The sequence below is a fragment of the Camelus bactrianus genome, chromosome 4 (assembly GCF_048773025.1).
Source record: "Camelus bactrianus isolate YW-2024 breed Bactrian camel chromosome 4, ASM4877302v1, whole genome shotgun sequence".
Taxonomy (NCBI): domain Eukaryota; kingdom Metazoa; phylum Chordata; class Mammalia; order Artiodactyla; family Camelidae; genus Camelus; species Camelus bactrianus.
The window spans coordinates 17502931-17519583 of record NC_133542.1 but is presented as its reverse complement, the minus strand read 5'-3'; the positions used below and the strand labels follow the sequence as shown (position 1 = coordinate 17519583).

At 41.7% G+C, this 16653-nt stretch overlaps 1 protein-coding gene across 2 annotated transcripts in view; it reads left to right on the top strand.

Annotated features, from left to right (window-relative positions):
- Positions 1–16195, top strand: part of MTAP (methylthioadenosine phosphorylase) — a 33764-nt gene extending 17569 nt beyond the window's left edge. The window contains exons 5-9 of one of the 2 annotated variants that reach the window (XR_012506337.1): positions 6946–7048; positions 8978–9217; positions 12524–12646; positions 14712–14879; positions 14971–16195. Coding sequence is in view for 1 of the 2 variants with exons in the window: in XM_074361498.1 (XP_074217599.1) it covers positions 6946–7048; positions 8978–9217; positions 12524–12646; positions 14971–15009 (505 nt within the window). In the remaining variant the exon portion in view is untranslated. The remainder of the gene's footprint in view (positions 1–6945; positions 7049–8977; positions 9218–12523; positions 12647–14711; positions 14880–14970) is intronic. The other variant, XM_074361498.1, reaches the window with a different exon arrangement.
- Positions 16196–16653: the final 458 nt, after the last annotated feature.

The window sequence follows — 16653 nt, the reverse complement described above, 5'->3', positions numbered from 1 at the left end:
ACGTTGGCCTGAGGCCCCCGGTTAGGTTCTGCTTGAAGAGTGTGGTAGAAGCAGCCCCAGCTTGGAAGTGAGGACATCTAAAATTGTTCCCTGGCTCTGCCACCAAATTCCTGTGTCACTTAGTGTCCTCATCTGCCTAATGAGGGTGTTGGACTGATAGAGTTCTGATGTCCGCCCTATTTTCTCGCTAGAATCGAGAGAGGGTGGGGGTCGGGTGAGCTCTGGCTGGTGATGCATGCTTAATCATCAGGAAAGTCCCACTCTAACCACCGCAGTAAGGGATTATGTCAGTCTGTTTCCCTCTTCCAAAGACACAGCCCTGCCTTGGGCTTCCCCCACCGTGTCACGGCACCAAGTTCTTACCCACCCTTGGAAGGACAGGCCCGGGAGGTTGAGCTGTGTGGATTCGTATCAATAGAAATGGAGGTTTATGATAAAGAATTGTACAGGAAGCTCCTTCTCTCGTTCCTGTCAGGACTGTTCTCTCACAGCTTCCTGCCCATATCCATAGCTCTTGGTTGAGAATGTTGCCTCTTTACAAGAAAACAGATGCTGTTAGGATAAACTTACCATCTTCCTGCCCCTTCCCTTTCCCCAGCTACTTGCATCCCTGTTCTTTTGTTGTCATCTTGCTGCCTATAGCGTCCTTGAAGTAGGGGCAGCTACTCCCTGTGTGAGGTTAACTCTTCTTGTGTTCACTCTGCAATCTAATCCTATTAATCTCCTCACCTTATATCCTTACTGTAATTAAAAAATGCTTATAAGCTCCCAGTGTTTGAGTTCCTACCAGGTGCCACAAGTCAGTTAACCCTATTTACTGCATATAAGGATAGTTTCCCCAGCTTATAGTCGAAGGAACTTAAGCTCAAGAATACTGGTCATTTGCTAGTAAGTGGGACCTGTAGGGTTTGAATTTGGGTTCATTTCCAAAGCCTATGACCTCAACCACTCCTGATACATGGACATACAGCTTCCACCCTCCCCTCAGAGATGCATTTTGCTCCTAGATCAGGACAAGGTCCCAAAGATAGCTCACACTTTGTAATTCAAGATTAAATTATCCCCCTTGGTTGTCTTCTAGCCCCACACCTTCCCTAGCCTCGAGCTCCCTCTTCTGCACTTGGAAAGTTGCTAAGTTGGTAGTATCACACTGCCATCTACCCAGTGATCTGCGATCGTTGCTGTGGATCTGTCACCCCTACATCTAGTCTCCAAGTCATGCCCACATGTGCCTTGAATCCACCCCATCATCTCTCAACACTGCCCTTATCTGGGTTAATTCTTAAAATGTTTACTTCTCCCATCTTGACACCCCTCAAAGCTGGTTTCCATACTACTCACTGAAAATATAACAGAAAGGAAGACACAGTTACAAGAGTGCTGGAAACACAAGCCCAAATATCTGCTACCCTCTGAAAATGCCTGCCCCGGAATCTGTAACTGAGCGGTGATGAGCACCAGCTCATATGCAGACTTCTGAGTTAGAGGCACAGTCTGGGGAGAAGGGGTGTCTCTGCAGGAGACCTCAGCTCCTCAGCTCTTCCTGTAATTTGATGTAATATTTTTCCTTTTTCCCTTTTGTCTTTGATGGTGATTTTTGATGTGTATTTAAAACTGTCTTGTCCCCTTTGTGGTGGTTTCTTCCATTGCTTTTGTGCTTTGCATCCATATTCAGTTCCATCTCCCCAGAGAAATGTTAGTGTTTATTATCTGGTCACCTCTGGTCTTTTGAATGTAAAGTCGAGTTATTTCTGGATAATTCTGAAGGGAAAGAAAATACTGAGTTCTTCCCACCTGTGAGATGGTATTAGGCCCTGGATAATTAACATGCACATTCCTATTGCTGGTAAAGATGGTTAGAACCCTAATAAAAGGCAACCTGACCCATAACTGAAGTTTAAAATATTCATTCCTTTCCAACCAGCCTTCCCCTTTTGCAGTTTGCAATCCTAAGAATAAACACACTAAATGGTGCATTTTTCTAGACACACGTGCCAGGGTGTGTGCATTCGTTTCCTGAGTGCACAGCCTAAGGCAGTGGTCAAACAACCGTCCTGTGGGATGGCATGAAGCTGTAAATAAGGATTTGTTAATGTTAATACGTTGATACTCTATGGTGGAAACAAAGCTGCTAGTCTTTACTGTTCTGGTACTGCTAATTATCACTGCACTAGGAGGCCTCCCTTACATACCTTATTATCCCCTTTTACAGATGATAAAACTGAGGCCCACACAGATTGTTAGTCACTACTTGTGTGAGAGCTGGGATTTTACCCTTGTACTACTGCTCCATTTAGCAAGACCTCATGAAAAATGGAAAACAAGAGGGTAAAACTATGTTACCTATTTATTGAGCAGTTTTGCTTCGTTAGCATATAAGCATGAATTTTTTTCTCTTCCTTTCCTTCAGCATCAGTTAGGGGCACTCATTAGATAAACTGTTTGGATAGCTTTGAAGTGATGTGGGTAGAATCATTTCCCCAAAACCATGCTCCTTATGAGTGGCCGTTTGGCTCCGCTTTGCCAGTAAATTAAGTGCCTTCTGTTTCTGCGTGCTGAGGCTTGTGGACGTGTGCCGTGCTCTAAAACCACCTTGGAGGTATGAGGCTTCTGCTGTGAGACAGGTGTTTTCCCTCATCTGGTTTGCGATTCAGAGGAAAAATACTAATAGATGGCTGTTGCTGGCCCGATTCAAGGGTCTTGATCCAGAAAGAACCAACCGGTCAGTCTTTGGGCTTTCTTCCTCTGCTGTGTCTGAAAGTGCCCAGTGTTCTCTCCTTGACTGTCTTGAACTCATTTCTCTTGCCAGTGCACAGAATAACTTTGTCAGCTTCACTCTTCATGGATAGTTTGTACCCTAACTTTTCTCAGCACGTATCGCTGTTTAGGGAGTACCGCTGATTTGAGCCCCATGCACGTGTCACACTCTGAGGCAGGCAGAGAGAAGAGTACAGAAGTAGATATTCCATGGATGGTAGTTACTAGGGCCGAGCATTTACTCACACGTTCTCATTTAGTCTTCACGTTGACAGTGTAAGTTAGGTGGTATAAGACTGATACAGTCTGAGGTGCAGGGAGGTCAGAGTGACTTTCCCAGAGGCACAGATAGCAAGTGAGTGGTGAAGCCAGCAGATAAGGCAGTTCCTGAAGTCTGTCTCCAATGGGTGTCCCAGCCTATGGGTGCTGAAATTAGCAGTCCCCTTGCCTTGCTAGGAGGGTTCACTGAGTGAAACACAAGTTGGGTACAGACTTTTGCATCAGATCCCTTGTTAAATCATGTGAGCACGTATATTAGCTTCCTATTGCTGCTGTAACAAATTACCACAAACTAAGTGCCTTAAGCAGCACAAATGTATTATCTAATTCTGCAGGTTAGGAGTCTAACATGGATGTCACTGGGCCATAATCGAGGTGTCAGCAGGGCTGCATTCCCTTCTGGAGACGCTTTCCTTGCTCTTTGCTCCCTGCATTCCTTGGCTTGTGGGCCCCTTCCATCTTCAAAGCCGGCAGTGGCAGGTTGAGTCCTTTGCATCACTCTGACACTGACTCTTCTGCCTCCCTCTTCCACATGTCAGGGATCCCGGGGTGACACTGGGCCCACCTGGGGCCAGATGAATCCAGAATAGTCAAAGTCCATCCAGTTAACAACCTTAATTCCATCTGCCATGTAAAGTCACATATTCATAGGTTCTGGGCATTGTGATGTGGATACTCGGTTGGATACCCGCCACCGTGTGCCATTTTCACAGCTTGGTGGGACAGAGGCCACCACCCCTACACGCTCTCGTCCTTGGGTCTAGGTTGCTTCCGGGAGGTGTGTGATCCTTCTCATTCTTCTTGGTCCCAAGCTGGAACACAGATCCAGCCAGTTGGGCGTTGTCTAAGGCTAATTCTGTCCTACAGTCCAGGAATTCAGTTCTCTTTTGATGGAAGAAAAAACAGATTCCATTAAGGGCCCCTTTTTCCTCAGGGAAAGGTGCTCACCTGGGCACTGCTGCAGATCTCAAGAAAACCTGCAGGTGTTTTCTGCTGATCTGCTCCATATGCTTGTTTCTGCTGCACCTCCATCCATCTGTAATGTGACTTGAATACTGTGCGGGATGCTGGCTCTGTTCCCACGGTGGTCCTCAGGGCAACAGGAGCAGCAGCACATTACAACAGTTATCTATCCCCAGATGCACACATTTGATAAACTAAATGGAGGTGCTATTGCATCAGTCTATTGGGATGAGGATGGTTTTTGCGGCCCTGTTTTCATATTTAAACAAGGTGTAAGTGTGGACGTTGCTAATAACCTTATGAATGAAGAACTCGGGTAAGTTAAGTAATTTGCTTAAGATGACACAAAAAATCGGTAAGATTCAGATCCAGGTACAAAACAGCATTTCCTATATTCTCTCCAAATCCCTTAGAAAACTCCACATGAGGGTGAACTGCTATTCTCTTTATAGAAGAGCTCTTTTGACTGGAAATTGGGAGCGAACAGGCAGGAATCCCCGTCAATGCAGCCTCAATCAGGTAACGGTCCTGTGGAACGTTCCTGGCAAGTTTATTCCTGGCTTCTTGCTGAGTTGTAGAGGCTTTCACTTCTCTGATAAAAACCCTCAGAGGAAGGATAGGAGATCTTAAAATTACACTTATTTTCATTTTGGACTTTCCCTTGGGTGGTATCCCTCATCACTTCACCTGCGATGGTAAATCCCTTTGCTCTTGGTCTGAATTTCATGCAGCATAATCATGCTTCATCATTTTATTGCTGTATAGGAGTATATATAGTGATTTAAGATTAGATCATTACTTTTCCTTGAACATGCTGATATTTGAGTTAGTTGTGCAAAGCACCACAGAGGCAGACAGGCTGTAGGAAGAGGTGTTTCTCACCAGCCCCTCCCCAGATCTTAATGGTATAACCCTGAAACCATTAGAAATACTGGTATGACAGTCCCCAATTCTTCCTCGGGGCTACCCCTCCTACAAGGTTGGGTGCTCTGAGGCCCCATTCTCAGCTACAGCTTCTCGGTGCTGACTCCCAATTCTGTCTCTAGCCCAGACCTCACTTCTGAGCTGCTGTGGGATATCTGGACATCGTAACTCACTTAATCCTCATAACACTCATAAATGGGTGGGTGAACACTACATTTTGAAGTATACAAAGAAACAAAAAGATACAGCAGTTTGCTATAATCCTTAGAGGGAGTAGTTAGGGAGCTTTGTTTAAAGAGAAAAATGTAAAATATTCCACTTGAGAGGGAATTAAAACTGTAGGCAGTGTTGCATGTATATAGCATAACATAAAACGTAAGTATTGTTATTCCTTAACGTAAATGTTCAGAACACAGGGAGGAGTGATTAGGCAAAGAAGAGGTGGAGACAGAAGAGAGGGACAGAGATAAGCTGGGACTGTTGATGCACAGATGCCTGTTGGGGTCTAACCACTGAAGGGTTTTGTGGCCCTGTTTTTGGTTGTAAATGGGATTGTTGCTAATACTTGACTCACTGAAGGCTGAAACCAAGCCAGAGCTGGGATACGTGGCACCATTTTATTGGTCAATTTTACAAAAAGAGAAAAGCCTGTTTACACAGGCTGGAACAGTCATTTGACCTGTTCTTCAACCCAAACTGGAATTGCCTGGGGATTAACTTAGCCTTTCCTTTAAGACACATATGACAAGGCATTGGGAGGAGCACTGACTGCGTTTTCATTGCTCCTGAGCTCTTGAGGCCTCATCTCTGAGCAAAGTGGCTTTGGTGCCAGCTGGTGTCACTGTTGACTGTGACAGGGAGGAAGTAACAGTTTAACTTTGGTAGGTGGACATGCCAGCTGTGCAAACTGAACCAGTATATTTCTCCATGCTGTTCCCTACCCTCCCACCCCCAGAAGTAGACATGAAGTGATGTACCTTCCACTGTTGGTCTCCTTTGCCTCGCCCCCGCCTTCTCTCCCCTCTCTAGGAAAACGAGGACTCTTTCCTATATTACTCATGAGTTCAAGTTTAGAACACTATAATGGACATAGAAAGTGCTTTATTCTGAAAACTTTGGGTGAGAAATTGCTGAGTGACTTGGCAGTGGGTTAATTTTAGCATCTCTTTTGTGGATTCAAAAATATTTTACCAAAAGTTGAACACTGGAACTTTTATGAGACTTCAGAATTAATTATAGTGGGTAGTGGAACAAGCTAATCAAATCAGCAGAGAGACCGATGATTCTGCAATGTGAAGCAGGATGAAAGGCTACTTTCTTCAATGGGTCCAAAGCTTAAAAAAAAAAAAAGTTGGGGGTAGAGGGCAGGAATTACTCTCAGTTTAGAGACAGGACAGTCAAATGCAAGGACTGGACCTTGTTTGGAACCTGAAGCTAACTAACAAAGCAATAGTTTAAAAAGAAAAAAAAATTTTTTTGAGGACATCAGGGAAATTTGATATATGTGTTAGGTGATTCTGACAAATTAATGTCATCTTTATTAGATGTGATAATGACATTGCCATGGAACATAATCCACATATTTTGGTCCATTTGAAGTAGGAGTGAAGTGACACAAGTCTTGGATTTGCAACCACAGAGAAGCTAACAGAGGAAGCAAGTTTGACAAAAATGTAGGAAATTGTTGAATCCAGGTGATAGACATGTAACATGGTATAACACGGCTCACTATACAATCCTTTACATACAAGATGATGGAGAGTTTTCATATTGAATCCTTAAGTGTTTTTCCCGCTCTCCTGAGCCCACAGTGGAGCTGCATCTGTAGTCCAGTGGTTATCCTGCCACAGCCACCAGACCACAGACACTTTAATTCCTGTTAACAGTTGCCTTCAGCTTATCCAGAGCTATTCATTCTGGAGTGAGGACCAAGATGTCGCCCCAGATACAACTGACTCACCAACCCCCAGAGGGTAGAGAGATGGCTTTTTAAAAAATAACCTTTTTTATTTTATTTTGTAGGACCACCATAAGGCCTCAGTCCTTCTATGACGGAAGTCATTCCTGTGCCAGAGGAGTGTGCCATATTCCAATGGCTGAGCCATTCTGCCCGAAAACAAGAGAGGTTTGTAGTCTTTTAGAAGTTGCACCAAAATAACATGATGAGGGCTTGGGTGGCATCTAGAGTTAGATTAGTTGGCCAAGCATGTGGTCTCTCTTCCCCTCTCCAGTTTGCTCCTTATGCTAGGTTTTACGAAGCATTGTTTCCCTTTGCTAATAACGCCTCCAGTCATTTGTAAGCTGAATCACTCAAAATTTTGATTTTGCTGTCAGGATACCTTTTTAAAAATTTGGAATAGCATGTTAGTCCCGAGTGTACAATCTGGTACCAGGTTACTTGGGATCAGGTCCCTACCCTTCAGCTTAATTGTTGTAGTCTTTGGACCAGAATCTCTGGCTTCTGTTTCCTCATTTGTAAAATGGAGTAATGATAACATGTACCTCGTAGGTCTGTGAGGGATAAAAGAGTTATTTACTTACAAACTGCTATAAGTGATGCCTGTCAGTTATGAGACATCCAGGGACTAGTAACTGCTTTTTTATGAATTAAGTTATTATTAATAACCTATAAATTGTCTGATTGGTATCATTTGCCTTTGAGCCATTAGGTGTCCAGCTTCCTCTTCAGGATTATATCAGGATCTCAGAACAAAGAGGGCAGCCCTACAAAAGTGGTGGCATAAAGCGAGGAATCTCAGCTTTAGTTTTCAGAGAATAAAAATGACCACCACAATTCACAAGTCCATCCCTTGGTCCATGCATGGTCCTTTTCTTATAACCCCAGATCTGAAAGTCCAGTACAACCCAGTAGGTCAGAAGTACTATCAGAGGCAAACTGGCTAGAAAAATCTACTTTATAAAATAACTTAGTACAAATATCTAAACATGTTAATTGTTCAAGTAACTTTAACACCTGCATGTGGAAAATAGATTTTAGCTTTTACGTTCAGCCATGCATAATGGTGTAAAACTAGTTTTCTTACAGTTAACAACTAGGTCACCTTAACCTCACTCTGGTCTCAAAAATCTAGATCCAAAGCCAAGGGCTGAAGGGAGCTATTTCACATATATCACCGCATGTTGATGAGTCTCTGTGCACATTTTTTACTTGTTTAAGGGGGAAAAAAAAAGGCAGGTTAAGTTTTTAAATATGAGTTTAGATATATAGTTGACTGTTGAACAACATTGGGAGTTGAGGCACTGACCCACCATGCAGTTGAAAATCTGAGTATAACTTTACAGTTGGCCTTCTGTATCTGCAGTTCTGCATCCAGGGATTCAGCCAACCACAGATCGTGTATACTGTAGTATGTGTTTACTGGAAAAAATCCATATGAGTGGACCACACAGCTCAAATTTGTGTTGTTCAAGGATCAACTGTATATGTTTCTGGGTAGTTACTAGCAGAATGCCAAGATAAGTTTATTTCTGGACAGAAAAAATCAGCATAGCCCCATTCTGTTTTTACTGTATGTCTTTAGAGAAGCAGCAGGCAAAAGACACTATAAAATTACTTCCTACCCAAAAAAAAGCTTTCACAAAAGTCCTCAGGTTTTGTGTAAAAGAGCAATGAGAACGAGTTTCTCAGGAGCATGGAAGCAGTCCTCTGCACATCTCTTTGAGATGTGAGTCAGGAGTGGCACTTCAGTTTAGCCTTAGAGGTTAAGAGCTCAGACTCAAGTCCACATTCACAATCCATGTTAGTCTCTTAAAACTGTTAAGAAGTGAGATTGAAGCATGTAAGCAAATGCCTGGTGTGCTCTTGTAGCTGTGAGCTATATGTGCAAGGGGCTGGGGTGGGATGGGATTATGTAAACAGGTAAGGATCTAGGAAGCACCCCTCTGTGGTCTTCCAGGTTCTCTTTGAGGGCCTGCAGGTACTAGGTATTTATAGTAAAAATCTTTAAGGAAATAATTAACTTGTTGAACATCAGGGAAAAAATAAAGCTGCACTTTTGTTTGTATGTTTTGAGTTTGGTTCTTTCTGTCCTAGGTCCTCATAGAAACTGCTAAGAAGCTAGGACTCCGGTGCCACTCAAAAGGGACAATGATCACAATCGAGGGACCTCGTTTTAGCTCCCGGGCGGAAAGCTTCATGTTCCGAACCTGGGGGGCGGATGTTATCAACATGACCACAGTTCCAGAGGTGGTTCTTGCTAAGGAGGCTGGGATGTGCTATGCAAGTATTGCCATGGCAACAGATTACGACTGCTGGAAGGAGCATGAGGAAGCGGTAGGTGGAATTCTTTTCTGAGCATGTGTGGCCTGGGTTTCCATGTGCCATGAGAGCCATTAAGAGAGTGTCTTAACTCTGTTTCTATTACATTAGTTCCAGAAAGTGCCTTTCTGCCGAGTTTTAAAGCCAGCTTTTTATACACAGTCACTGGGTATTACCAGATATTTTCTGTAGTTCACATTGGAAAATGAGGACAAAAGTCTTCATAGAAAAGAAAAAGACACTTTTATAGAGTACACTGTAAGCATGTAGGTGTGTTGGGAATCACTGGGGCTTGGCCCTTATTTTAAGGATAAACATGTCTTTTGGTTTAAAGTTCTTTATGCTGTGCTACTGTTTATTATGTAGGGAAGAACGTACTATTCCTGACCTCTTCCTGGTAAGAGGAGTCTATATTCCTATCTTTCTATTTAACCTACCATGGCTGGGTACTGTGCTTCATGTAAGAATACGACAGCAGACAGACAAGTCCATAAGAAGCCAGCCAGCATTCTGGGTTTTGGGGGGGCTTGGTAGAGGTGAAGCAAACCAACATGAGAAAGCTCAGGCTTATAAAGAAACAAGTGTGGTGAGATACAGAAGCACATATTCAGTTGGCCCATCCAGATACTTGTCCAGGAAGCCTTCCTGGTTTAAGTGAGATGGGAAGGATGGGCACACTTGAGGAGGGGGAGAGAGGGAGGCAGGGCCATGGAGACCAAGTAAGGATCTCGGATGGGAGGTCAATGAGGTTTCTTAGGTGGGAAAGACAACAAGGTCCAGCTGGTATCTGAGGACACTGGGCCACTGAGAAAAACAGAACATCTACAGAAGTAGGGCGTCTGTAGTGAGCCCCCAGTCACCCATCAGCCAGCTTCCCACAGTTACCAGTCATGGCCGACCTTGTGTCACCTATGTTGCCCCTCCCCCCTTCTTCTCTCCCCTACCCCCATATGTTGAAGTAAGTTCTTCTAAAAGGCCTCTCCTTTAAAATGAAATTTTAAAAACCACACCACCATTGTATGAAAAAATATTGATATTAATTCCGTAATATAATCAAACATCCAGACTTTTCACATTTTCTCTCATCTCATAATTTTTAACTGTTAAAATCAGGATCCCTTATATTCCACATACTGCATTTGAATATTATGCCTCTTAAATCTCTTTAATATTCCCTCCCTTCCTTTTCGTTCTTCACATTTTACTTGAAGAAACCAGATCATTTGTCTTGTCATTTATCTCATCTTAAAAATAAAAAGGGGAAAAAAATACAGTCAAGAAATTTTGAAGGAAGAAGTAAGTGCAAGGATGGCTGTTTTGAGCACAGTTAGGTGAGTCGACACATTCTCCAAGGGGACCTTACCACCATCTCAGAGCTGCTTGTTTCACTATCCAATCTCATGTCAAACAGGATAAGATATTCTAGCTGCTTATCCATCCAAGGGTATGGAGTTCAGGTCATGGATGAACACAGGTTCTTTATTTTTCATGAATGCCATATCCTGACTCCTCAGTGTAACGAACTGTTGTTAAACTACTAGGATGTTTGTTATGTAAGAGATTTGCAAATCCTGACACAGCATAATCTCTGACTTGGCAGCTTTGGTCACCTAAGGGACAGCTTAGCTTCATAGTGTTGAGAGACTGCTTCCAATTTATAGGCGACCCCAGCCTCTGCCACTCCCCGAGAGCAGACTGCTTCCTGCCTGTGGCTTTCTGCTCAGTCGAGTAACATTTGTGTCCTCTGCAGAGCTAACGGTGCTTTCCTTCAGTAGGCCACATGAGGTTTGGAAAGCAGTCAGTTGGAGCTACTTCAATTAAGAGCAGAAAAACTAAGCTCTGTGTAAATGGTAAGGCATGAAGGCAAATAATGTTAAATGCCACAAGGAAAGCACAAAGATGGCATGGTCTCAACCAGCTATGTGTGTCACTGTGCTTTAAACCAGATGTGCAGCCTGGCATGGTGGCAAAAAGGTTTTCGAGTTGCCTAAACTCTTTTAATTCCTACTGTTCTTTGTACTTGTATTACTGGGTGAGTTATTTAACCCATTTGCTCTTCTGCAGAGTGGAGGCAGAGGTGATACGTGGAGGTTGTTTAGTTACATTTTTTTTGACCTTGCAGAATTACTGGGAGAATTAAACCAAATGATAAATGTAGAGCACCTAGAAAAGTGCTGGTTCCTAAGAGGGTGATCATCAGATGGTGGATATGATGGAACTAGAGGTGGGGGGTTGCTGTGAGAAGGTTAGCAGGAAGGACATTTTGGGTGAAGTGCAACAGCAGAAACAAGAAAAAAGAGGTCAGAATCTATACAGAAATATTAGTCACAGGAAAAGTGTGAGGAAAAGAATAAAATATAAGGTAAATCTCTTAGATGCTTCATGGCCCTGCATTTGAAGATTCCTCTTAAAACATGTCTGTACAAGTACCTGGCAGGCACCCAGCTGGTCACTGCTTTGTGCTGTGATCCCCTCCTGCAGTCGTGAGACTCCCCTCTGCTACGGTACGCATCACTTTGTTCTAAACACATCCACTGTTTGTGGGTGGGGTCTCGACTTGATATTCCAGGAAACAGAAAGAAAGGTGTAATCATTGTGTCCCTGAATCTTCATTTCCTCTAAGCTTTATGAAGCATGACAAGTACTCTCCTCTGATCACATGTTTTACACTCAACTTTTTCCAGCTTCCTTATGAAGCAATTTCAGTCACACACAAAAGCAGATGACAGTATGAGCTTCCGTGATTCCAACATCCAGCTTCAACCATAAACATATCAACTTAAGGCCAATCATATTTCATCTATACTCTGATCCATAATTTTCTCCATAAACATTTTAGAAGACATCTAGCATAACCACATTATTGTTATCACATTCCAACAATTATTCCTTAATATATCCAGGCAAAGGTCAATTTTCTAGTTATCCCAAATATCATAGATGATTTTTTTCTTCCAAGTATTCTTAGAAGAAACCAGATATGTACTTATCTTCTAATTGGTTATTCGGTATAGCAACAGTTTTAAAACTGGAATCCGCTCTGTGGACATGGGGAGAAGTGCCACATCTTTCTAGAACATGCCAATACCTGGCACATCTGAGACAGTTTCTCAGACACCATATTGAAAACCAGCAGTGCTTTTCATAGATGTCATTAGGTTTCTCCAAGACCTTTTCCCTGATGAATGCAGAACTTGGGCTCAGGGGATTGAAACTGGAGTAAACTGACTTCAACAGATCAGGTAGGAACTCAAGGAAATGTTCTTAAAAAGCAGTGGAATTTTAAATTGCTGGTAACATCCTGTGCTGTTGTTTCTCTAGGTTTCAGTGGACCGGGTCTTAAAGACCCTGAAAGAAAATGCCAATAAAGCCAAAAGTTTACTTCTAAGTACTATACCTCAGATAGGATCCGTGGAGTGGTCAGAAACCCTCCATAACCTCAAGGTAAGTACCCTCAGCCGTCTGCAAGCAGACACTCCCACAGACCCTCAGCTTCCCTCTTCTCTTATTTGCCTTTTACCTTTGGTCTGTCTCCTCCCGTATTTTATACTAGCTTAGATATTTTCTACAAGTTTTCATGCCATTTACTACCATACTACCCATCTGTGAAACTGAATAGCCATATATTCTGGCTGGTAGTGTAAGGCCGTTGGAAGCTGAAGTGTGGAGAATTTCACCTGGTCTGTCAGGTTCTTGACATCGTCCTGCATTGCAGTGTCTCCCTAGGTCTTACTTCAGAAGATGATAGTGTTTGCTCTGCACATGGATTATATTGTGGACAAAGCTGTTTTCTCTTTGACAGATCTGTGCATAAAGCCAAAGCATGGGTGATGGTGCCAGGGAATGTCTTTTACGGTTAATGCTGCATCAAATTAAGACAGTAATTAAATGATAAACATGAGATGGGTTGCAGATTGGTAGCCTTTCTGCTCTGGTATTAACTCCCAGAATATAATTTAAACTGGCTGCTGAGCTTAGAAATGTGTAGTTTTTATCTAGACATTCTGTGACTCAAACTGATCAGATGTTACATTCACCTGGTATCCAAAGAGAGTAGCCATCCTAAGGTCTCCTAGAACCCACCTCTACTCTTAGGTCTTATGACAAGTAGTTGAGAGAAGATTGGAAAAGCTGATAAAGCCCTCCCTACCTGAATTACCACCAAGGAGCCCTGGAATGAGAGCCACAATTTTAGTCTGATGAGGACACTGCGGCAGTAAATGACTGCTGACTGTTGGGCATTGAGGAGCCATGATTTCTAGGGTTTGCTGATTAATATGGTATAAATGGTCCAGCAGCGCCAATTTCAAGTTACCAGTGCTAAACTAGGAAGTGACACGCATAGCTTTTTGCAAGCTGGTATAAGCAGACTCAGAACACTGTAATAATTAGGTGCCTCTGAGTCTTGAGGACTGGCAAAGTCAGGAATATTGGAATTGGTAATCTATCCTCCCTACAAGACTTTTAAGTCCATAAGGAGCAGGAGACAAATACCTGTTGGTTTTAAGCTGTATACTCAGAAGATGAGTGTTCTTTAAGGAGTAAGTGACAGCCCCTTTCCCTCATGAAGTATTTCATCATAACTGAAATTCAAGCGCCCTTATAATGATGAAGAAACAGAAAATAAGTTCTAAGAATTGAAGAATGTCCGTTTAAACTAGAAATGGTTACATCTGGCTGAATATGGTGAGTGTAACGCAGCAGAGCAGCATGACTTTGGCTTGTCTAAATAAACACACTGTTGATTGGCAGGAAATGTGACTCACTCTTCTGCTGCTGAAGAGGCTAATGTTACCTGCAAGGTGCAATAGTGTGTTTCATATTGTTTAAGGTTTCTGACCCCATTTTGACCATAGTCTCTTAAACTTTAGAAGACAATTTCTCATGCAATAAATTCATTATTTCAGCTTCATTTTTAAGGAAAAATGTTTAAATAGTAGAAACTGGTGTTCTTGACTCCTATAAAGCTTCTTAAAGTGTATATAAAATTGTGTTTCTGTATGTATGCATTTTTAAAGAGGGTTCATCTGCATAGCTTTCCTTAGTCTCAAAGGGAAATGTGATCTAAAGAGAGAAAATGAAGAGCTGCTGCTCTAGACAAAATTGAGAATCATGGCCTCCATTCTGCAGCATTAAGGAACAGCACAGTAATAATCCCGTGTTCTGGGGTAGTATTTTCAATTCTCTCAGCACTGAAATGTGTATCATTAATTCACTCACTAATTCAATTCAGAGATACTTAGCACCCACTGTATGTCAAGCTGTGGTTTACACAGATACATAAGACCTGGGATAATGAAGAAGATACTATTCTACTTGGAGATACTAACATTAAAGTTTCAATGACTTTTTAGTGGTATAAGGAGAATGAGGGAGGTTGCATATAAACAATAGTCCAGACTGGGGGTTGGTGTGTATGTAACATGTGTCCTAGAGAATGTCAAGGGGGTGGAGATAAGTGAGGATCAGAACAGTCCTCTGAGACAGATATTCTGAACTCACTTTGCAGGAAAAGAAAATGAGAAGCTAACAGAAGTTAAGGAGTTATGCTCAGTCCCACATCTGCTTAGTGATTTTTAAATTTTGGTGGACATGAAAATTTTCTGGAGCGCTTACTGAATGTATATCCCAGGAGTCCTCACTCTATAAAATCAAACTCTGTGGACAAGCATTCCAGGTGACTATCACGCCCCCACAAAGCATGAACGTCTCTCCCTATACGTAGGTGCTTGGTTAATCATAATCTGTGCCTACTTTCTTCCTTTCAGAATATGGCCCAGTTTTCTGTTTTGTTACCAAGACATTAAAATAGCATGGCTGCCTAGAAGATGAGACCTTCTAATTCCAGTCATTTGGGGAATTCCTGCTTAACTTGAGAAAATATCGAAGAGATATGTAGCTTTCATGCCCTTGCCCATTAAGGACGAACAAGCAATAAGACAAGACACTGTCACATCAGAGATGTCCTCTAAAAGACTTGGACTGCTTCAAGTAACAGAAAGAAGGCAAATGACCAGTAAACATGTGGGAAGATTCTTACACTTTAGAAAAAAAGACAAGAAGACATGATTCACCATTCTCCCAATAAATTTGTAACAAAGGGTGGGCAGTAACATCCAGTTTCCTATGTTGCCAAGGAATACGAAGAAGAAATGAGACTCTTAGGCTATTTATTTTTGTGACTGTAAACTGGTACAATCTTTTTGGAGGGCAGTTGGGTAAAATGTACCAAAAGGCTTAAAAGTACTTCCTTTGTGCTGGGTACTCTACTCCTAGGAATTTATCTCTAAGAAATTATCAGAGATACAAATAATTATGTATAAAGAGGGATGTCTAACAGTATTAGCAAATATTCAAAACAATCTGAATATCCAGCAACTGGAGGTAAATTGTAGTTAGCTCTAATTAGATTTTGAAGATGCCAGCTGAAGATCATGTTTTCACACTTACTGTACTAAAGAAAAAGTTCCTGTACAATAAGAAATGAAAAAAGGGTATGTATGCATTTTACATTACTAATTGTTTTAAAATTCTACATAAATATGTACAAAGACTAGAAAAATGTAATCTTTCGTCGTTGTATTTGGAGGGAGGGATGCTGTATACTTTCTTTCCTTAAATTTTCTGTGTCTTCACATTTTTCTACAATGAATATAATCAAATGGTAACGTTGTTATAAAAATATACTTAGATCCAGTTCTTGAAAACAGTTTCTTGGTAATGTAGCAAAAGTTATGACGGTAATATTAAGAAGAGTTTTCTTTGAGTTCCATCTTTATTTTGTTTAAAAGGTCATTAATGACTGTACAGTCAGAACCATACTTGGGTTTGCAACAACTTGGGGAAAGCTGGGTGTTTAATACAGAGTCTTAAATTATTTAAGGGACTACGTAGACACATTACAGTGTGTCAGATATTTTTTAACTTGATATTTGACTTTGTTTCTCCTCCTTTTTATGATTTTTGTTTTGTAATAAAGAAAATGAAAGCTTGCTTCTGTTTTTTATTGTCAATTTTATAGGAATGTGTTTTGTTTTCTATCATAGGAAGAGCATTTTCCCCTCAGAATTACTCCTCCTCACTATGGTCTGTTACTGGGTCCTTCAGTGATATATCTCTTGTCTGTTTAAAGAGTCTGTAGAGTGAATGTGTTTGTGTCTAAGAAATTGTCTTCACAATAATAAGCTGCTAATGGTGAACAACAAAATAAACCCGTTACCCTTCAGAATTAATACTGATCGGTTTGGGTTACATGTGAGTACAGTTCTTGGATTCTCTGATGAAGTGGTTTCAACTGTTTGCACATGAAAGATCCACAGAGGACCTAGTGAATCTGTGTAACATATATTATACCTTACGCTCCTTCATTCTTGGTAGATGTCTGAGGATGTCAAGGCCAAAATGGCATTTTCTTTGCAACCTCATTTTCAGACTTCCAAATGGCGTATACA